The sequence below is a fragment of the Acromyrmex echinatior genome, chromosome 2 (assembly GCF_024713525.1).
Source record: "Acromyrmex echinatior isolate Ae372 chromosome 2, ASM2471352v2, whole genome shotgun sequence".
NCBI lineage: Eukaryota > Metazoa > Arthropoda > Insecta > Hymenoptera > Formicidae > Acromyrmex > Acromyrmex echinatior.
This window is the reverse complement of record NC_141853.1, coordinates 24153854-24176516: the sequence shown is the minus strand read 5'-3', so window position 1 is coordinate 24176516 and position 22663 is coordinate 24153854. Positions and strand designations below refer to the sequence as shown.

Below are 22663 nucleotides of genomic sequence, written 5' to 3'. Positions count from 1 at the left end.
AAGATGGGATGAATTTGATCCAGTAAAGTTAATTTTGTATCATGATAAATATAATTTTAGAATCATTGTGATTCACTTTAAGACTAATGGACAAAGAATATAGGTATGTACTGAAATTAAAATTTAATTACATTTTTTTTATGTTATTTTAGGAGCGTCTTTGTATTAAAGCAAAATTTTGCTTGTTATTTAAAAATTTATTACTATTATTTTGGAGAAAGATTATATATAATATGTATTATATATAATATGTATTATATATTTGGAAGATTATATACACCGTGAATCATTATAATCTTTTTCCTCATATATCTACTTATTATTTATACCACGACTATTATAAGAGATTAATAGAATTTTAGCAGATATCTAAAATTATTACTGAAAATTGCCTTCTAACTCACAAGTACACTCTCCTCGTAGAATATACCAATTTGTAATATATTTACATCACATTACAATATTAAGATGTAAATATGACATCATAAATTCTTCTCGATTTATTTCATTTTCGACTAGTATCAATTATTCAACTGTTTTGAGATTATGCTATCAGAGCGACGTAACATAATAGGGAGTATTCTAATTTTCTATTTACCGATACTTATATAATTACATCATTTAATCGATACTTCTTTTTTTCTCGTTCACGATAATAAAACGAGGAAAAGAAATCAATGTTTCGCGAATGCAAATTCAAATCCATGGATGATCTCGTGATTTTTCGAGAGAATCGCGGCATTGTAGAACGGAATGAAATTCCGTGCTGCGGATCTGCATAAAATACCGCTGGATGAGAAGGAGGGCTGTTGTATGAGAGCAGGAGAGAGGGAGCGCGCATACGTGTGTCGTCTCTTCGGTCGCGGGAGAATCGCGGCTGCTCGCGAGAGAAGCAGGTTGCAACTGGATGGTGAGGAAGAGAGACGAATGCAAGGCGGATAGACGGTGAGGAACAAAGTACGAAACGAACAGCTGGAATGACGGAGAGGAGCGAGCGCGCGAACGAGCGAGAGGGAAACAGCTGGACTGTGTTACCTCCAACGCGGCGCGGCGCGGTGCGGAGACGGATGCTGCGGCAAGGCGGATCGAGAGGGAGAAGGAGAACGAGATGGGGGAAGATCAGAAGAGATAGATAGATAGAAAGAGCGAGAGCGTGACAGTGGGAAGGACGGAGGCGCGAGTGAGATCGGCCGGTGAGGAGCGAGAAAGATGGTGGAGCATATACTCGCGAGAAGGCTGCGGTAGTCTTTCTCAGCTGGCTAGGTGAGATAAGGACAAGGCGGACAAACGGATTGAAGAAGGTGCCTAAGGTAGGGATATTCAGTCTCGCGGCCACGTGCTACACGAGCGCACGCCCCGAGCCGGCCGGCGGTCCAGCCAGCCAGCCAGCCAGCTACGACATCGTCCTCTTCTTCGTTCTCGCAATCTTCGATTTATCAATCCGCGCTTCCTCCCGTCCATTTATCCATCTGTTTGTCCGTTCATGCCTCCGTCCCTTTTTGTTTCGTTGAATGGAAAAATCGTCAAAAAGTCGCGTGACGTAGTTCCGAGCGATTGGTGTGATTCTTCAGCAACATCAGCATGTTCCGAAAGGAGCAACACGCGCGTAGTGTTTTCTCCTGAGATATTGAAGAGACACTCATTGTCAGCTGTGATCCGCGCAAAGGGCGATATCCTGTTGTGATTCTTTCCGACCCGATGGATTGCGTTTTTCCCCTGCTGGAAGATATTTTCGATACGAATGTGGATCATATAAATATCGGTTTGGTGTAATCCCGACGTTATCGCAACGAGGACGATCGCGTACTGTTTGACAACATACAGTGCGTGGATGAAGAACGTGCGTCGATGTGTGCTTTCTGTGTTGAATAAAGGCGGGGTGACGATGATGCGTGCTGTCACAACGGACTGACACGTGTCCATAGAAGCGACGGTGCGAAAAATTAGAAAATTGGGGGTTTGATACGGAAGTGTATCGAGAGGAAGAGGAATAAACGGGAACATTTTAGTGAAAGACATTACATAGGTATGTATATCGATACATTTCTAGTTGTCATTGCAGTGCAGTGTCGGAATTATAGGCGGATCTAAAGTTCCTCCTTCTTACTTTCTGAGAAGAATGGATGAGAATTCGTAAAAAAGACGGGCTAAAAGTAACACCGTACAATTTCTTTCTCATGTAAAAAAAATGTCAATTTCTCACATATTTGTTATACTATAATTATATTATTTAATTTTAATAAAAAAGGAAAAATCTTATAATTTTAGAAAAAAATATTTTTATAAGAGAAATTTATCAATTATCGATTTTTTTGGAGAACCTTAGAGTACTTTTTGTAGATCCGCCTATCCTTATATTTTTTATTATTCTATGTATTCTTCTCTTAAACGGTATCGTCTCTTTGCATGTTTTAAATGTTAAAAATAAATATGTTCGATTTATCACTTATACATTAGTTAGATTCGTTTCATTTGAATACTCGACACAATCACATTTCCAGTGACATTTGATATAATCGCACGAGGAGATTTCAGATGTTGTGCAAGGTTAAAGTTTATTGTTGCTTGAATATTTATACTCGGAGGAAAAGACATAGTAGTAGCAAACTATAAAAGTGACAGCTACACAAATTTTATGTGTAGAATAAATCATTTTATAATTATTGTACTTAATAAATAATTTATTTAATTATGTATACTACTTCTACTTAAACTTGTTAGTTGTTATTTTATTACCGTATATACTTTTCTTTGAGCGTAGAATATGATTTTCTAATACATTACGAACACTATATTTCCCACATTTACTGAGGAATAATTAACAATCACGATGTTACACTCTTGTGGAAAATTTTGACACAATGTCAGATGTGCCGATAGCGCGATCATTTATTTTATCATCTCGATAAATATCGTAACAATCTCTTTGGTACGAATGCAATTTTCTATTATTCCATTTACGCCTATTAATACATCAAGACTTAATAATCCCTTATGTTAAAATAAAATTTCTATCTGTGTCAGTAATGGTCAAATCTTAGAAATTAAAAAAACTAAATTAAAAATAAGTTCAACACAAATGAGTAAAGAGGACTATATTTGACAAAAATATGTTGCTTTCAGCAACCAAATGCCGAAGCTTTCAAAGTAATAATCAGTGTAGAGAAGATTCCTATTCGTTTAAAGATTTATACATCTATGATATTATAATGCAATGTTGTACTTAGCCATAAGTTCGCTAGTTATTTTTCCATAATTGTATGGAAATCTATGGCTCGGTTTCAGTGCTCGCGATTATTTAATAATATGCGTCATCGCGAGTTCGGCAAGTCAACAATCAATGCTGCTACACGAAAACTGGATTCAAGCCTTACAGCAGTTTTGATTAATTTGTCACAACTTAGAGAAAAAAAGAGGGAGTGCAACAATTTTAACTGTCTACAGCTAGTACTGTGATATCCGTGTGACGTATCGCTCACAACCGGTTCATTAAAGCAGCAATTCGCTCGTCACTCATTGGCTGCCACAGCTTGGCAGCGATCGAGATGTTCGTCCGGCGAAAAGGAGAAATAATAAAAAAAAAGAGAAAAGAAACGAGATGAGAAACGGCGCGTATATATGATTCCTCTAACGCGCGAATGTGTTTCAACTTTCAATCATTATTATTGCGAAGACGAAAGGCAAGCCGATTGCGACTATCGTGCGTCTCTGTCAGGTGGAGAAAAAATATTGCCGGACAATCGAATTATTAATAGTGAGATAGGAGTGGCGGCGGCTTTCATAAAACGAGAGGTATCAATGGGAGAAACGACGAATCGATGATCTTGGGGAATTGCCAGAAATTTGTGTTATCACAGAATAATATATTGGATTGCTTCAGGCAATCTATAGTGAGATATTAGGGAGTGCGGAAAGTATTCGAACGCTCTTGTAAATCGTATTGGATGTCGATAAAAAAATTAATTCGACTTTCGAAGCGATATTTATAGTCCATTCTTTATTTTAATGTCTTAATATCTTAAGACGCTAATACAGTTCTCTGATTGGTTCATAACATCTTAAAATGGTCTTAAATATAAAAACCAGCTATGAATGCCAGCCTCGGTTTCAATCGGGCGTACTTTAACCCGCGACGGAACGCGCCTTTAATGCGACGCGAAGCAGAACATTGTTCCGTACGTCAAATGTCAAACCTCGTCGATCGATCGCGCTGTTGCGGCGAGGAGATCACGACGATTTAACATTTCCGTGCGCGCAGCATCATTATCTCTCGCTGACGCACCGTTAATTACGCTTTAATATCCTAATTATTTCACAGATTATACTCACAATTGGTCCGCGCAGCTCGCAATTAATAAAACTATTCGCATCGATCGTTCACGTAACTCATTGATTAGCGAACGAACGGTAGACGCCATGCTCATGATCATTTCGCACATGAAGAGAAACGATTCTCCTTCCTCCGATTCTTCAAGGATCGCGGATGGTGTCGCGATACGCGTAAATACCGGAGACGTGGACTCGCATGATGACAGCTGAAACATATCGGCGATGACGGCGCGCCGATAATAGTTCCAAGCGCGAAACGCGAGAACGGTGTCCTTCGGCGCCGGCTAATGAAATATACGCTCGTAGACGCGGCTCAAAAACACAAATAGGAAAAACCCTGATGGCACCAATGGCCGATCGCCACCGTCATCGCTGTCATCGTCGCCGTAATTCTCGCGAACGATCGTGTTTATCGTCGCGTTACAATTGCGCTACCGCCGGCTCGTCGCGCGGCGCAACGTTAATCCGTGAAAACAAGGATTTATCAGAGCCGGAGAGCAGTAAGGTGACGACGTGTTCAACGAAACCGGTCTTTCGCGGCATTTACGGTTGTTAATTAATTTGTCATTAGTCAGCGTGAAAAGATGAGAGGCGCACAATAAAATTTATCGATGGCCGCAGCGCCGTGCGACCGCGGTACTCTTTGTCGTGGAGGTGACCGATTATGGCAATTTTAATAATATATACGTGCGGGAGCAACGCGTTCGCCAGATTGCTCACGAAAGCGGTCGTTTAGTCGTATTGCAATGATTTCTTTAATTGAAGTATTAATGAGAGATCTGAGAGGACCTTCCTGGAGACGGCATTCATTGTCAGATATAGTCCGTTGTGTCTCTAATGCCCAATTTTTTCATCTCTAGATATCCAGATATCTTTATCCAAGGGATATCTCCCAGATTATAATGAAAATATCTCCTGGATCAGGTTATTCGCAATTTATCTGGAAGAGAAGAAATTGGACATAATTGAATATATACGTTTTTATGATAATTATTTTCAGAGATCATGTGAGTGTAATGTTATGCACTGTACTTTCTCTCTCTCTCTCTCTCTCTCTCTCTCTCTCTCTCTCTCTCTCTCTCTCTCTTTTTGATAAGATATGTAAACAGCAATGCCCGGAATATTATATACATCTTGACAACAAGCTATTCTTGTGGATATATTTCCAAATATCTCAGAACCAATAACTACATGTACACATAATGAATGATTTTGTTGAATCAACTATCAAGATACGTATATCTAAACATTTAAATAGATACAATCTGACAAAATATATGTATAATTTTATGAGGTGCCAAAATAATTAAAGGATAATTAAAGGATTTCAAGCGATAAGCATACTGAGAAAATTTTGACATTTTAGCAATCAATTTGAGCGTCTCATTATTATTTTGATGATCTAACATTATTTTCAGATCTGTGTTCATAAGTTAAATTTTTATACTTCAATCGATCTTTCTGTGTATAGTTATGGATTATCTAAAAGCTACAATTTTTATTATAAATTAAAAGTAAAAAGAATCTGTATTGTCAGTCATACTAAGATTTATACTTTAAATGATTTCGAATTATTATAAATCGATAATTAATCTTTTATTAAATAAAGTCCTACAAGATTCAATATTGTTTATTAAACAAAGTTTTAGTTGTAGATTATTCGTTATTCATTAATGCCCGTTAGTGTTTCGGATTAAATATATCATTATTTTATATATATATCATCGCAATTGTGCAACCTATAACGTTACAATTCAAACTTGAAAGTTATAGCACTATAAATTCGTAGCGCTTAACGCAATTTAACGTGCTTCAATTATAATCCATGAATACTAGAAAATCTAGTGTATAATCTTTACTGCTATAGATTCCCGCATATGTAACACGATCGTGTTGCAAGTATATGCCAATATTACTCAGTGATCGTATAGATTAACTCAACGCAACGACGCCAATTACCGCGTTCTTAATCGTGGCTTTGTGATCGACCAGGGAAATCTCGGTATCCTCAATTAACATTTACTTTCAAATCACGTCTTGGAACTGGATTAATTCTCCAGGCTACCGATTGTTATTCCCACGAGCGCGTTGCGCTCGTTCCTCAAGAAACCGAGCGCATTTACTTACCGAATTATTGTGCGTAATAAACGAATATATTACTTGCCACGATGTATTTACGACATTTACCATTCCATCCCGAATTGTACGATACGAGTTTCTTATCGACGGATCGAAATTAAACATTGTTAATTAGAAGCACGATTCATACACGCCGCTTAAAGTTCCTGCGTGGTGCGCAGGTCGACAATTAATACGTGGCAGGCTCTGTAATTAGCTCTTGTATTTATGCGTCCCTCGCAGGGCGGTCTACGTTAACATTGATAATGGCGTTACACCGTTGTAAACACGACATGTTATCTCGAGCGATACGAACCCGGGGGTCTCAGGAAGAACGTTCGCCGATCATGATTTCGGCGGACTGCCCTCTCTCGTTTCTGCGACCCGCCGCTCGTATTCTGGAATAATTATTATACATCGCGCTGATATACGCCGCCTCGTGCGCTTGTTCGCCATAAAAATACCACTTTGATAGTGGGATATTCGTTAACGTACATTCGAGTATTCTGTCGCTGGGAGGCGACATTCTTGCCGGACGCAAATTATTTTATCTCGTATAGTATATTATACAGCGAATAAATCGCCGAATCTGAATAAGATATTATGATCTTGAACATGCATGGTATGTGAAGGCAATAGAAAAAGTATTCGAAACTTAATCGAAACTTGTGTGTGTGGCCGGAGTAGTTATTAATATGTCATCGTTAACAAGCGATACTGGACGTTATCGCGAGATTATTTTTCAGAGAATTATTTGTTTGTCTTTTTTCTCCTTTATCAGGCCGGATGTCACACGTCGTGTGAACATTTCAGCACGCCGAAACGCGAGAAGCGCGCAAAATGGTGGCTCGTTACGTCAAACGGAAAGAGGGCAGGTCGGGTCACAGGCCAGGACGACTGACACCGAGGGATTAAAACGTGTCGAATGGATGTGGGCGATCTGTCAGGTCCGGCAGGATTGGTAGGGAGTGGATCCATCTCGGTTGCGACGGGTGTTGGTATTATTGCCAACGCGACATCCGCCACTCCAGGGTGGTGGACGCCTACGTCGACGATCACATCGGCAGCGCCCAACACCGACGTGGTGAGTCTTCTTTTTTTCTTCTAATTACCAGTTTGTGCAGAAGTCCGTCTCTTAAAAAAAAAAAAAAATGAAACGAAGATGTATTTTATCATAAATCTATACTTATTTTGTGTTCTATATATATAATATACAAATGCAACATTTGTTTTCAAAGAAGGATAGCTGTGTAAATTTTTTCATACGATTACTTAATTCTTCAGAGTTGACGGTGAGTCTATTGGCTCATTCAATTATAAAGTCAAAAATATTAAACAATTTAATTTTTTTATGTTACATCTCGTATTATATTTGAATCATTCTTATTAAAATATATTTAGTATTCATTCTTTTTTATGCGAATAATGTCATTTTGATTTTTTAAAATTAATTAATGACTTTTAATCAACATAAAAACGGTTTTACAGACTCAGCATCAGTAATATCGTATTTAATATCGTATATTTGTATATCGTATTACAAATTTTAGAGTCAGCTCCGGAGGAGTATTAATTAATATTAATTAACACGAGTACTTGTTTAATAAGATTTTTATGTTAGCTAATGTATTCAGTTATAATAGGAGAATGTCGAAAAAATTTGGATATTTGTAATTGATATTTGTAAATATTTGCATTAACGCTACAAAGTTAATCGTCGGACGAGAGAGATTCGTATGTCACTTGTAAATTATGGTCTTTCTTATTATTCAAGTATGAGATTTCTGCGCATTAATGTACGCGATTTAATTAAATTAGTGTCTTTTGCGAACTCGGATTGGAAATGCGTGGGAGTCATACGAGTTTACACTTGTCATAATTGCTCGCTTGGCGGTTGATTAGTATTTACACGCGCTAGATTATTCTAAATCATTAAGTAACCGAGGTTCAGCATAACGGAATCGAGGGAACGATGGGAACCTCGGAAGAGAAGAGAACCGTGTCGTTCGCGATGTAAAAAGGTCATCAACATTATATCGGCACGTTCGCCTCTTCATTCAACGTCGCTCGTGGCGGCACTTAATGAGATGATTCTCGTGTGGGATGTGGGTGGGCGATGGAAAGGATTTGGACGGATGCAGACCATTTTGTAGCAATGTAGATTATTCTACGCAAAATATGAGAAAAAGCGGCACAGACCAAAGGGAGAGAACAGCGCGTTATTTAGTCCCGTCGATGTGTGGTAGTTTGTGGCCGCGGGGATTAGAACCGAGGTGACATAGCCGCGTCATCTGTTGGACGTTTAACCTTTTTTGCCTCCTACCTCGGCCTGCACGTCGCTACTTCTCGTCGTCATTTCCGCGAGAAGTCATCAGTCTGTACCGCGCATACGTTCCCAGGTTAATGAGATCGAAAGTCGTTTTCGAATACCTGCCACTGCTAACCTGCGCTTTAGCATTCGCGACCATCGGAAGAAATCCCATCCAATATCCCATCATTTGGAGAATATTTGAAGAGGCCGTAGATTAATCTTTACCCCATTAGAAACCCTCTAATAAGAATTTGTACAAGTTCTCTTTCGTGTTTTCTCAAAATCACGCGAGAGAGAAGGATATTCATTATTTCTTTCTCTTCTATATCTTTTTCTTATCTGTTTCTTTCTTTCCGAATAAAACATGGCAGATCAATCAAAACTAATTATCTCATATCTGTACGGAAAGAACGGTTTTACTAAAGTACCTATCTAGAAATTTAGTTAGATACAAATCTGAAAAATTTGTTTTTGTTGGACTTATCAAAATAATTATGTAGAACGCCCAAATTGTTTGCTAGAATGTCAAAACTTTTTGTAGCAAGTATTGCATATCATGTTCGATACGCACCATTCCTATATAATTCTTTTGATGATCCAATAAAATTATCTTTAGATCTATATCTAACTAATTTTTTAGATATTTCAATACAATTTTTACATTCTTTGTAGATTCTTATTAGAGTAATTAAAGAATCTCTATCCCGCACGCGAAAAAAGAGAAGGTTTTCGCTAGGTAGGAGAAATGTATTCATTTTTCAGTTTCGAATTTTTACAGATGAAATTAAGAGACTTATCGAAAAAATGAATTCTATACCAATTACTACATACATTTGACCTATCTAATAATATTTTAATAATAAGGGGAAACTGATAACTAATATGAAAAAAATGCATTTTTCTAATGCATTCCATCTGATTCAACTAATCCCGGGATCGGGATAATTCGACTAAGTTTATTAAAATAAAGATTAATATATTTTAAGTTACATTTTTGGCTATATATTAATGAAACTTTTATAACAATATATTAGGTGTTGGAATTAATTCGTAGCGTTTTTTAATGAAAGAATGTTATTTATTTCACATGAGCATTAAAAAATACATTAATGAAAGTACTTCCCATCACTTGTAAAACGCTACGAATTAATTCCAACACCTAATATCTTAAACACAAACATTCGCTTCGCAGGGCAAAACAATGCTTCTTTTTGCAAAATTCATTCATTTCGTGCAAAAACACATCGAATGAACCTAGTTTTCGAGATTGGACATAATGGAACTAAACTTATAACATTTACCATTGAAGAAAATCTCTTTAAAGGAATAAAATTTTGAGTAAGTACTATAAGAGTCACTAAATGAATCATACAGTTTCATACAGTTTGCTGTGATTAGTCTACTATTTCCCCATCCGTTCATTTTTTAAAAACATTAACAATATACGATAACAAAGAAAAAAAACATATAAACAAAAAAAATCTGTTGGACTTTATTAAGTAAGAACTACTTATCTAAGTAGAAATCAAATATCTCAATCATATATGATCGTAAAACAAAAACTTTAAGAATGAAAATATTTACTTAGGTGTACAATGTTAAAATAATTTTTTTAAATTGTGGCATAACTTCTATCAGATGTGTTCGCAACAAGATGCTATAGCAGACTTAGCGACAATTGCTGCTGCGTGTTCAGACGCGTTTTCGCGTATTTTGTTTTTAATGTAGCCTCGATTATTCTATTTATCTCTATAGTCAACTGACTTCGGTCTCCCCTATATCTGCACATAGCATGCGTATTTATTGACGTAAATATTACAGTTAATTAATTGCGTACATTAGCGTCATTATGTCGAAATATCTTTTCTCATGATTTAGATCGCGTAGAGAACCTCACATTGAAAGAATGATTTTGTTGAAATATATAAACATTTAGCTAAAATTAGGCCATTAAAATATTTGTGTGGGAAACTCAAGCATGATGAACAATATATTGCAAAAATTTTAATATTCTAGCAATCAACTTCTATATAATTATCTTAATAATCCAATAAAATTTATTTCCAGATCTATATTTAGCTAAATTTTTAGATACTTCAACAAAATCGTTCTTTCCGTGCTCGCTCGCGTAATCGTTTTGTAATCAAATATCGATTCTGTGTGAGAGGGCGGTGCCTAAATTCGATTGATCCAATGTATATTACCTTGCGAATCGCCGTTATCTCGCATTACAAATACACTCGAAACGGAGTTCAAAGTAAACCGTTACGTGTAAATATCCATTCGTGCAAGTCGCACAGTAAAAATGAATTAAAATATTAATGAATCATAAAATTTACTTGCGAAAGTAATAAATGACCGCGTCATTCCATCTGACCATGTGACGCCCGCGCGACGGGCGAAGAAAAGTTCCGGCGAATACGAATCTCACACGAGCACGTTTTGATCATCCCTTGACAATTACCGCTCGTAACGCGAGCGATCAATTTCTCGTCGCGTTACGATAGAACGGCGGCCGTTACTGTAGCGCATTCTTTTCGTGTGGGAATCGGATCTGTGCGATCCTCGTCGTATCCTCCACTCTTTTGCTCGCGCACAATCCGCGTGTTCTCTTCTCCCCGTGCCTTTCTCGCGACGAGCCGCACGAGGCTCGTCCAAGCTCCCATGAGGAGCTAGTAATGACTGGCTAACTAGGTTTTAATAGGAAGACGATTTCTCGCAGCGAGAAAATAGACCCCTCGTTCGCGCGCTCCTCGTGCGTACGAGGTAAGAAAGAGTTCTTCTTCTTTCCCGCGCGACATCACCGTCCGAGGATCCTCCATAGCGGAACAGATGCACGCTCGCGTTGATTACCGACTACAATGCGCGGATCGGCCGCGGTTGCATTATTCGACAACAGATTGTACGTAGTTCAGGATATATTGACGCGAGATCGAATTTAAAGATAAGAATTTCTTTATGAATTTCCTTCATTCCTCATTGTTAGACTGCAATCGAATTGTGGCAGAAGCTGCAGAAATAAATTCTTTTTTTCTGAATTATTTTTTATTTTTAATGTAAAATAATGCAAAACAGAGGAGAATTATTATGTTTAAAAATGACGCATAACAAAATAATAATAAAGAAATAATATTGTATGATAAAATTTGCTAATCTCAATTTTATGATAATGGAATTGATCCAAGATACTATCACGTATAGGTTGCGATTCTTTTTATAAATATGTAAATTGGATGGACGATATTTTATGAGTATTTTATATGTTACAATATTACATTTATTATAACGGATAAAAATATAATGCTTATTCATAAGATCTTGATTAAATTTTGTAATTCTAATGGGTATTGAAGAAGATAATAATTAATTGATATTTTACACATACAGATAAATTGATAACAATATCCCTTTCGAAAATAATTTATTACATTTATATATTAAGAGAAAATACATTGGAAATATACTGGAAAAAGTATATTTTAATAGATTTTTATATTATTCGATAATGCAAGTCAAGTTATAAAGAAGATATATTATACATATTTACCATATTTATTAAATTGTCTTGTTTCTTTTCCATCATGATGTCATAATAGCGCTTTGTATCGAAAGAGGAGGCTCCGATCCTATACTCTATCACAGTACTCATCGTTGTTCTGATCTTGCGTTTCGAGAGCATGCATTAGATCGAGAAACCCTTTTGTGATTGGCAGATATTGTGCGGGGATCAGGCACACGATCGTCGGGCATATTCTGAACGTCCTCAGATCCCCGAGCGTAACCACATGTCGCATCTTTTTGTTGCAGATGAATCAGCTCTGCAGGGTTTGCGGAGAGCCAGCCGCGGGTTTTCACTTTGGGGCCTTCACGTGCGAAGGCTGCAAGGTCAGTATCTTCGCGTCGCCATTCTTCCACAGCTATTCATCCGTATCGTTATTCTCTAGTAACAAAACAAAAAAGGAATAAAGGAGAAAGATAGAAAGAGAGGAATGACTCGCGATCCGTTATGTTTCTCGCGACATTTACACCGGAAATTACGTAAATCGCATAGAGTAGGAACAAAGCGTAATAGTATCGGACATATCACTTTTTTATATTATACATAAATCGGGCTCTCGCATCGGTGGCAGTACAAGAATATCCTAATAAAAATTAATTACCCATAATACTCGTTTACAAATTTTAAATAATTTTTAATAAGAATAAAAAAATCATTTCAGAGGTATTTGACACATTTGAGTTTGAATCTGCCATCAGAAATTCTATCAGGTCGAATTTTTAAAATGCAGCATATCATTTTAAGATATATAATTTTTTTTTTTTAATACTTTCGGTGCGATGAATTATAAGCAAGGCGAATGTTTTCGGATTCTGATGATAATTGAGAAACATTATCAGGGATATTGGAATGGAAATATGCTAAATGACTATTATTGGTTTCTAATACGTGAAACCAATCTAGTCGTGTAAAAAACAAAATTTGAACTCTCAACACTTCTTGTTGAGAGTGATTTGTTTTCTAATTTCAATAAAAAAAAACTTTACTATATGTATTCTCTAAATTTTTTGTGGAACCTCATTCTAAAGAATAAAAATTGAATCAGTCTTGAAAAATAGTAGCTCAGTTTTCAATCTTTAAGAGTGAGATTTCGCTCTGGAAGAGTAAGAATCTGCATTCTAAAAGTTTTAGAGAGTATATTGGAAAAAATATCTTTTCTTATATTTAAAGATTCGTACCTGATGAAAATATTTCGAGCAGATCAGACTCAGCATTGAAAATTATCCTAGAAATTTTATATGCTTCTGCAAAGAACTTTATAAATTAGTGTAATTCATTATCAAATTAAGAATTGTTACGCATTATTAATCTGTGGGAACGGATCTGTGTGCCATTTTGTGCAAAAGTTAAATTGTATCTCGCGAGTACGCGATTTTTAGCGAAAACTTGTAGATTTTCGCGGCTGCTAAGAATCTGGTTTTACTAATAGAGATAACTAAACATTTATTTCAACGCGCGCCTGAATACTTTCTCAGTATGCCTGGTCTCTAATAAAGCGAAAGCGCAAATCGTTAATCGATTACGACTGACCAATGCGCGCCCTTTTCGCTTTCTGTTGTACAGTCCTTCTTCGGGCGCACCTACAACAATCTGGGTAGCATTTCCGAATGCAAGAACGGCGGCGTCTGCGTAATCAACAAGAAGAATCGTACCGCCTGCAAGGCATGTCGCTTGCGGAAGTGCCTGATGGTGGGCATGTCCAAATCCGGCTCGCGCTATGGCCGACGCTCCAATTGGTTCAAGATACATTGCCTGCTGCAAGAACAGTCTCAGCAAGCGCAAAATCGCCTGATCAAAGATCCCAAGTCCGCGTATGAGAAAGCGTTCGGCTCGTTAGACGCCGCGAATAACAATAATAATAATAACAATACCGAAAACGCCAGTAACACCAGCGCCAGTAGCATCGTCGGCATTGTCACTACGGCGACCACTACGGCGAACAGTTACCATCATCACCTGCACCACCATCACCATCCTGATCGATTGCCCAAAAGAGAGGATGGTGCGCTCAGGCCACCGGATCTTCCGGTGCAACTAAGGTCACCCGATATCCCGCCGAGAAGCAGCCAGGAAGCGATCCTGAGGCCTACCGATCTCCCGAGAGCACCGCACGAGATGCTCAGGCCTGAAGTTTCGAGGTTCCCTATGTGGCGGGGTCCACCGTTGTTTCATCCAGCGCTCACGCACATGCAGTTGCTGAACACGCCGTTCTTTCCGTTTCAGCAACGCTTTATCGTACCTTATGTGAATCAAGTAGGTCCACCGCAGATGGCGACCAGTTTGTCGAGCTCGTCCAGCGAGAGCATCAGTCCGCGATCGACTCCATCGCCAACGAAGAGAAGTGAAGAGAATCGAGAATGCCGCGAGATCGATCGCGAGACCGCCGAACGAGATCGATGTCCTAGAGCAGGTTCGATAGAGGTCGCATATGATAAGAATCTGACATTCTTGCGATCTCTCGGGCCAGAGCAAGATGAGCCAATGGATCTCAGTATGAAGGACACAAGGACAGATGGACAGGAGGCGGATGCTGGCAGTATGGAGGAGGAAGAGGAGAAGTCGAGCAACAGCGAGGAAAGTGAGCTTCTGCAGGACACCGGACCACCCTTGGATCTCACCCGAAAGACATGACCTCGGATATCAAACGGTGCTCACTAAGTGCTCAAAACAAAAACTGAATCCGATCGAGAAAGGATCACCGTCGGTGTCATCCCCCCCCCCTCCCCCTAAATTCACGTGGATAATAGGGGCAAGGTCGTCGAGTAATTTGTTGAAATAGAAGCTAACGATCGAAGGCTCTCCCGTAGCAGGAGGAAAGAAACGAGCGATCAAAGGTAAAAAAAAAAACGAATGAATGGGAATACTGACGAAAAAGAAGAAGAAGGCAAAGAGAAAGGTGAAGAAGAGAATGGAGAAGAACGCACGAATCATACGAGATGCGGAGAGAGGGTGAAAGAAGGTACAGTTACATCGTAATAACGCGGCGAGCGAGAAGGCACGGCCGAGTGTCAAAGGTGCCTTGGCGCAAGAAACGAGGAGGCGACTCAGAGGGAAAGAGGAGTAGCCGAATACGATTACGTTGGAACGACACGAGAAAGGGAAAAGCAGGAAGAAGCGGGGAGAGCGCGGTCGACCTACGCCGAAGAAGAAGAAGAAGAAGAAGAAGAAGAAGAAGACGAGGAAGAAGAAGAAGTGCCGCGCGTAGCCAGCCGGCATAAACGGCTTTACGATCGGCGATCGTCCGATCGATGAAAATTGCTCAAGCCGCTCGGTATTAACCGACAGTCGACACACAAGTCTCTTTTGCCCGGTCATACCCCGATGGCAGGTGCACATTGACGAAGCGATCGAGAATATATCGGCTCGCGATACATTCTCTTTCGTCGGAGAAACGTACGACGGACGTATCGTGCCTTATGAAGCTGGCATCGGACTATGCGCGACTCGCGATTCCGGCTATTCGTTATTGAGTCTCGTGTATAATTGTGGACAGGTAGATTCGTCGCGTTCGTTATTCGTCGCTAATTCATCATTCACGCTGATTCATCAGCGCGGAGCGGTATATCGACGAAGCTAAAGGGCGTGAAACACTATCGTATCAATTCATTCGTGATCGTTCGTGTATAGAGCTGCGCTATGCGAACGAACGAGACTACGAATCGCGAATCGTGTGGCAGGGTTCACATCGGCGAACCGACGAATTTTCCACTACGGATCACGAACCGCGAATCACGAATCATGAATCGCGCATATCGTAGCACCAGCTTGAAGCGGTGCCTTAAAAAATACGGCGGTAAAAAAATAACCGCCGGTGATAGTTTAACGTTTAACGATATGTAACCGTTTGCCGTAGCGTGGCGACAACGCACGGCGGGATGGCCAGTGAGTGCTTCGCGCGTATTATTGCGCCGACGAATCGTTCGGTAGTGTTCGGAGGCCTCGGATCGGCTTACTTCGATCCGTGCACTCGCGTCGATTTGTCGGAAGAAAGAAATCGACGGCGATGCAAGAGATCGAACGACGACGATCCGGGCGCCGGATATATTGTGATTCTGCGAATTCCAAGTGCTCTTAGTACGTAACTTATGTATATTTTTTCGAGAATCTTCGGTCGGACGAACAGGGATGATATCGAATCCAAGCGCGAGGAACCGTTCCGAAAAGCTCTGATCGTGCCGATCGTCCACAGTAGGATCCGCAGTTGCGTTTAAGTACAAAAAAAAAAGAAGAAAGAAAGAAAGAAAGGAAGGAAGGAAGGAAGGAAGAAAAGAATATATATGGGAGATGCGGTAGCCACGATCAGATGATACGCGCGAGGCATGGGCACCGTTTGAGTGTCCGAGTCGAGAGAAGAGTACGAAATGAAATAAAGAATATTGTATACTTAAATGTGTGTAATACCTTGATCGCCGTTCATTAAATATCCCTTCACGCTCATCGATCCCCGATCCTCCGTCACGTTCTTAACGCGAGATGGTATTCGATTACTTTCGTCTCGCGCGTCTTTCACATTCCACGCCGCGCCGCTATCACGTACACGCGCGTTATAATATTTACCATATACACGCGCGCGCGTAGACGCGTATCATCGTATCTGCGATGTTATTTATCTAGCAATAAATTTGTCCGTCTTGATATACTACGCAAAACACGTTTTCCCGATAGTTTCACGCCGACGCGACGCGACGCCTTGGGAAGAATGATGCGATTCCCTCCCCCTCCCCCCCCCCCTCCGTCCAGAGTCGAGGACGTCGAAAACGCCTGACAATAAATTTTCTTAAAAGTTCAGCAATAAACACGCGAGTATATCGATCGTAAGGTTTCTCCTCCTAAGGTCGTTTGACCGGGTCAGCCGGAGCTCCGTTCCGCGCGCGCGGAAAAAAAAGACTCCGCAGGAGAGACGGCCAGCGAAACAAGCGCGCGAACGATGTACCAGGAAATGCGTACGCGGAAGTTTTATTGCTAATTACGTTATACTCTTCGAAATCGAGATGGTTACTCGTCGGTGTTTAATATTCCCGCGCGGATCCTGATAATTTATGAATAACCGTGCCGCTGCGAGAATCTTCGCGAGGTGCCGCGGACTTCGAGGAGAGATCATGGCCGTTGGAATTTACGTTTTCGCGACACGACCTGTCCGTAGAGATTTGTCTTAAAGGAAAGTTTTCGTATGTTTTAGAACGCGACCTCCTTCGCGAGTACATTAACGCATTCTTTATCGGTGCGCTATTATTAGTAATCTTACGATCATCAAACGCGTTTGGCATTTTGTGTCTTAAGGAGAATACAAATATTTCGATCTTATCTAAATATGGCTTCAAAATTGTAATGTTGTAATTGATTTTTCAAGGTATGCCACTTTGTATTATACATCGAATGCTTTGGATTTCAGAAAACTATACTAGACAGCAACGTCCGCTGTGGTATTATTCCTGTTTAATTTATGCATGGCCTCCGTAGCTTCGCGAGTATTTACAAAAGATACTTCTCTAAGTTAGATTAGAACGTAATATATGTCTGGCAACATAAATTGTGCAACGCGAAACGTGCAAGTTCGCAAAATCATGTTTGCAGCTCGCAAGACCCGACACGAGATCTCTGTCAATATTCTCGCGAACAAAATGGCCTTCCCTGTGCTAGAACACTTAAATAGCACTTCGTACATATTGCGAGCATGTTTTCGCATATATCCAGTGAAAAGACAGACTATTCATGTTTGCCGTCGCGAGATAATTAGTACCGAATTTATGAATCACTTGACACGATCCTTGAAAAGATGGCGTGATCTCTAACTAAACCATTTCAAAATATTTCTTCGTTGTCGAAGATGTACAGCTTTAATTATACTGATCGACAATGATTTTATTAAATGAATAATTTTAGTTCATTTTTATATATTTTTCATGCTAATTCTGAAAATAAGATTCAGAATTTATTTCGTAAGTTACAGTTTTTTTTTTGTAACCGATATCTCTTTTTAAAAATTCATACATTTTGTTAACAACAGCTCGTTGTATAAGATCTTTTTTTTAACTAAAATGATTTATTTTTTGCTTAAAGTCTTTTATGTAGAAAATCATATTAAATTCAAGCTGAATCATTTATTTGTAAGATCTAAGTAGAAGAGATAAGTAGAAGAATTTTTTAATACGTCATATTTAAAAATCCTGTCCTCATAAATTTAGCAAACAGAATTGAAATCAACACAAACAAATATTTTAAGAAACACTCTATTACATTAATTTAAAATAAGAAAAGTGATATTTTGTCGATCAGTGTTATTGCAATTTGCAAATTAATGCCATTGTATGTCTAAATGCTTATAACAATCTTTATTCTTCTCGTAAAATGCACCATTCCCAAATTCGATATAATCAAACGCTTGTGCTTTGGCCCAATAATAAATTGCACAATGCGGATACTTTTAATTTAATGAGTACTTTTATTCTTGTCTCGATTTTGGGAATTTAGCCGACTCTTTAATTCGCCGCGCTATTACGGCATCGGCATCCTGTTATACGCGATATTAAATAACGCAATGATTCGCTCGGCGATTACAATTATTATCATTACGCATTTAATGACGCCTAACGCGAGGCGGGTTGGGAATTATCGTTAGCGCAGGATTCTCTCTTTTCGACACGCCATGAGTGAAGCTACGTTTAGCGAAGATTTCAACTAGTAGACGCTATTCGTGTTTCCGCATTTCGATTCCTCTGCAGGGTCTCCTCAACAGGAGTCACGTGTTACATTGCGAGGGGATTCGCAAGTGACGCGTGAATTGTGCGTGGTACTGGCAGCATAGTGCACGCATCTTCGCCAACGAGGTGTTCACCTGCATGCACCTGCGTACTCGCGTTCACGCTCGTAACGCTCGCGACTGTAAAATGTGGAGTGGATAAGACTACTGCTTGTCGACTTAGGCGGGACAAGAGAGGCCACTCGATGTCCATCCTGCGAGCACTTCCTGTCGGATCTGATTCAGGTATTTCGAAGGACGGGCGCTGAGAAAAAGTACGACGAGAACGATATTACACGTATGACTGTTCTCCAAGCTCAATTAAAACTGCGACGATTTTATTACATCTCTTCCAATGTTCACGAGACTTTTACTTTAGAGATTCACAGTGTGTGTGTGTGTGTGGTTCATCACAGAAAACAATAAAAATTTAGCTTGTCCTAAGATAATATCAAGCTACAAAAACTTTCGAATTTTGCAATCAAAATAACATAAGAAAAAATTAAAAAGAGAAAACAGTAGCAAGAATACAATTAAATCATTTTAAATCATTTTGTCGAAATCATATCGAATTTATTTCTAATGCTATATTAATTCGAGTTCCTTTAATATTCTCCAAGTTTTTAATATTCATATTCTTTTTAATTATTTCAAATATATAATTAAAATAATTAGTTATGTTAAGAATTTCTAATTTTGCAGTTTTCACATGCAAGATTTGAAAATTTACAAACATAATGAAAATGAATTAAAATATGCTCGACTTATTAGTAAATATATTTACTCCTATTTTTTTCATAAATTTATGTTTAGCAAAAATTCAGTATAATAACAAAATGTTCTTTCTTATAATTGATTTGAAAAAAGAGTAATTGTTCGTGTCACAGATGAGATAATACGTCGCATATTTAATTGATGGGAATTTGTCAAGGCAATAAAAGTCATCATATCACACATATAAACACATATATACATATCAGTAAATTTCTAACAGCTATGATCAGACGATCGATCGGTTTAAGATATGTAATATCAAAAAGCGCGTGGAGTGCACATATAAATCATTAATCACGTCTATCGGGCTGATATTGTCGAAGAATTCGATCATTTAATCATCTTGACACCTTGTCGAATGTAATATCCGAAGATATTCGTCATTCAATCGTCCTTAAAGCTATGTTAATTCCTGCTCTGACTTTTTATACAAATTTTTAATTCTTCTCATGTTGGATCGTATAATATTCATTCTACTCATACACATTTCTTCATCTATTTTTCTGACACTAATCGTTCTGAAGACACGACTCTTCGCGGCTTCGAAAAGACGGTTCTCTTTTATTAGGTATAACAGGATACTGTAATAGTGCATTTAACATGACGGCACATCGCACGGATCGACATTAATGTCAGCCGTTTTTATTTCCATGCGCAAAATCATCCTCCAAGTTTTACGTTCTCTGTACAAAGTTTTCCATACTGCTGTTATTTTTGTATCGTTGAATAATTTTATATAACAATCTTTTACGCCGTATATCTTCCGAGCCGTAAACGTTCTTCGCGCATGTTTTTGCGATGCGTTATTTATCCGTCACCGATGCGCGCAACGACGTTATAAATTAACCTTCTATTTATCTATTAATCTATCTATTCGTACGAAACGTCCTTCTGTGCTGATCAAAGGTCGCCATTTGATTATTTTCGATACCGCGCGTTATCGCATTATGGAGCATCCCGATTCTCTATGCATCAATAAAATTTTAACTTATTGTTTTCTAGTAATTCTTGTGCCATGCCAGATATATCTTTCATCGTGTGAACTTTTCAGCGGTATGCCGTTTTATTGCTGAGGACCTGAGCGACAAGTCTAATTCTGCCGGACTGTCTCTTTCCATTTACACCTGTCGAGTAATCAAGGTGTTACCGACGTGTCAAAATAGATTCGGTCTCGAGGATATGTGTCAGACATTTAAAAAGCACGACCACGTCACTGCACGATCATTCAGGAAGAAGAAAGAGAATGAGAGAGAGAGAGAGGGGCATATCTGATTTTTTATTCTCACGACTTGAGAACCGTTCAATATCCACGAGGCGTCTCTCGAATATAAAGAAAGAATATATAGCATAATGGCTTATATGCTCATTGCTGAGCGTTTTTTTTTCGTCTCGCATCTTCTGTTATGGATTACGTAAATCTCGACGAAGAAACTGTATAACAAGATCGTCCAGGTTCTTTATCTAGTTATAAATTGATCAAGTTCTCTCTCTCTCTCTCTCTCTTTCTTTCTGTTCAAGAGTGAGAACGCGGAGGAAAGAGAATAAGAAACAGAAAAATGGGGTAACCGGAAGGGAGTGAGAAACAGACTGACAGACAGACATAAGGGGAGAGAGAGCGAGAGGGACGAAGTGACGAAGGAGAGAGTCCGGAAGAGAAGCAGGACCGGTTGCTTGTTCATTGACGGAGAGAAGGCCCGCTCGTGAATGGTGGTGGACACTTGCGAGCCAAGAATAGGATTCACCTCTTGGCGGTCTCGAATTTTTCTGCGTCGCGCTCGTGAACTCGCATCACAATCGCGTTACGTCGCATCTCCGTCCTTCCTCTCCTTCCTCACTTCCTCCCCTCTACCGCCTCTACGTAACTGTATTTTGCGATGGTGATTAATTCGCGGATGCTGAGAACAATCTTGATCGAATCCAGCGGCAATCAGCTTCACCGCTTGCCTTGATTTCCGGTAGTGCCATCACGTGTAACAACTCGCGACTGTTTTTGGTACAATTTCCCTGAAGAAGTCAGCTCTCTCTCTCTTTCCCTCTCCCCCTCCTCCCCCTCTCTCTCTCATCACATTGGTGGAAATAATTTGAATGATAAAATTATGATTAATCCATTAGATATTTACCAAGACTGAAGTATTCGCAAGCGTCTTTTAATATTCAACAATGACAGTCAAGCCTTCACGATTCGAAAGTCATTTATAACGACAGTAGTCTGATGGAATACAACGTCTATGACGAGCAGCCATTAAAAGTATAATAAATTTCGCCAAAGGTTTTTATTTCGGTCAAGCTCGTATCCTGCTGGACACGACCGACTCGACTTAATATTCAGCCCCGCGAAATTCCAAGTAGGTTTCTATTCAGCCTCGTTCCTTTTAATGATCAAACGATATCATGGCCATTAAAGGATACAACGACGTCGACTGATGATCCTTGCGGAAATCCTTGACAATTGTCCACTCCGATCCGCAACGGATATCACTAATAGTTATATTTATATTTAAGAAGATGGACAAGATATTATGCATATACTTATTGAAAAATTATATAGATACTATTTCGGCGATGGACTAATAATTGTTGCAAACATAAAATGGACTGCATCATTCTTCTAAAGAAGAAGCGAAAAAATCTGTATGAACGATGGAGCATTTTTAACTTGTGGACAATAGAGTGTGCTGCGCACTAATGTCCAAGTCGTGTGTGCCAGGTAGGTAGATAGGTAGTCGAAGGACAAAAGGACTGACGAGAAGAAAGAAGAAGAAGAAACTAAAGGACGGCAAGAAGAAGAAGAAGAAGAAGAAGCAAACGCAGGTCGTGGCTGGCGAAGGTAGCA

At 39.1% G+C, this 22663-nt stretch overlaps 2 protein-coding genes across 8 annotated transcripts in view; one reads left to right on the top strand and one right to left on the bottom strand.

Moving 5' to 3' along the window:
• The first annotated feature begins 7372 nt into the window (after positions 1–7372).
• LOC105152884 (uncharacterized) lies at positions 7373–16706 on the top strand. Its single transcript, XM_011067456.2, has 3 exons — positions 7373–7531; positions 12566–12643; positions 13881–16706. Exons 1-3 carry the CDS (start codon positions 7373–7375, stop codon positions 14946–14948), a joined length of 1305 nt encoding a protein of 434 aa, XP_011065758.1. The 3' UTR covers positions 14949–16706.
• The window catches only part of LOC147910662 (uncharacterized), a 446179-nt gene continuing 436077 nt past the window's right edge, over positions 12562–22663 (bottom strand). For 4 of the 7 annotated variants that reach the window (XR_015548455.1, XR_015548454.1, XR_015548453.1 and 1 more), the window contains exon 5: positions 12570–12698. The gene's annotated coding sequence lies outside the window, so the exon portion shown is untranslated. Of the gene's footprint in view, positions 12699–22663 lie in introns of all 7 variants that reach the window. The other 3 variants (XM_087416741.1, XM_087416740.1, XM_087416739.1) reach the window with 1 other exon arrangement.

What these genes read in the sequence shown, in the direction of transcription:
- LOC105152884 (XM_011067456.2), top strand. Translation starts at nt 7,373, where the DNA reads ATGGATGTGGGCGATCTGTCAGGTCCGGCAGGATTGGTAGGGAGTGGA. An exon ending in CAGCGCCCAACACCGACGTG is followed by an intron (nt 7,532 to 12,565) that starts GTGAGTCTTCTT and finishes TTTTTGTTGCAG; the next exon opens with ATGAATCAGCTCTGCAGGGT. An exon ending in TCACGTGCGAAGGCTGCAAG is followed by an intron (nt 12,644 to 13,880) that starts GTCAGTATCTTC and finishes TCTGTTGTACAG; the next exon opens with TCCTTCTTCGGGCGCACCTA.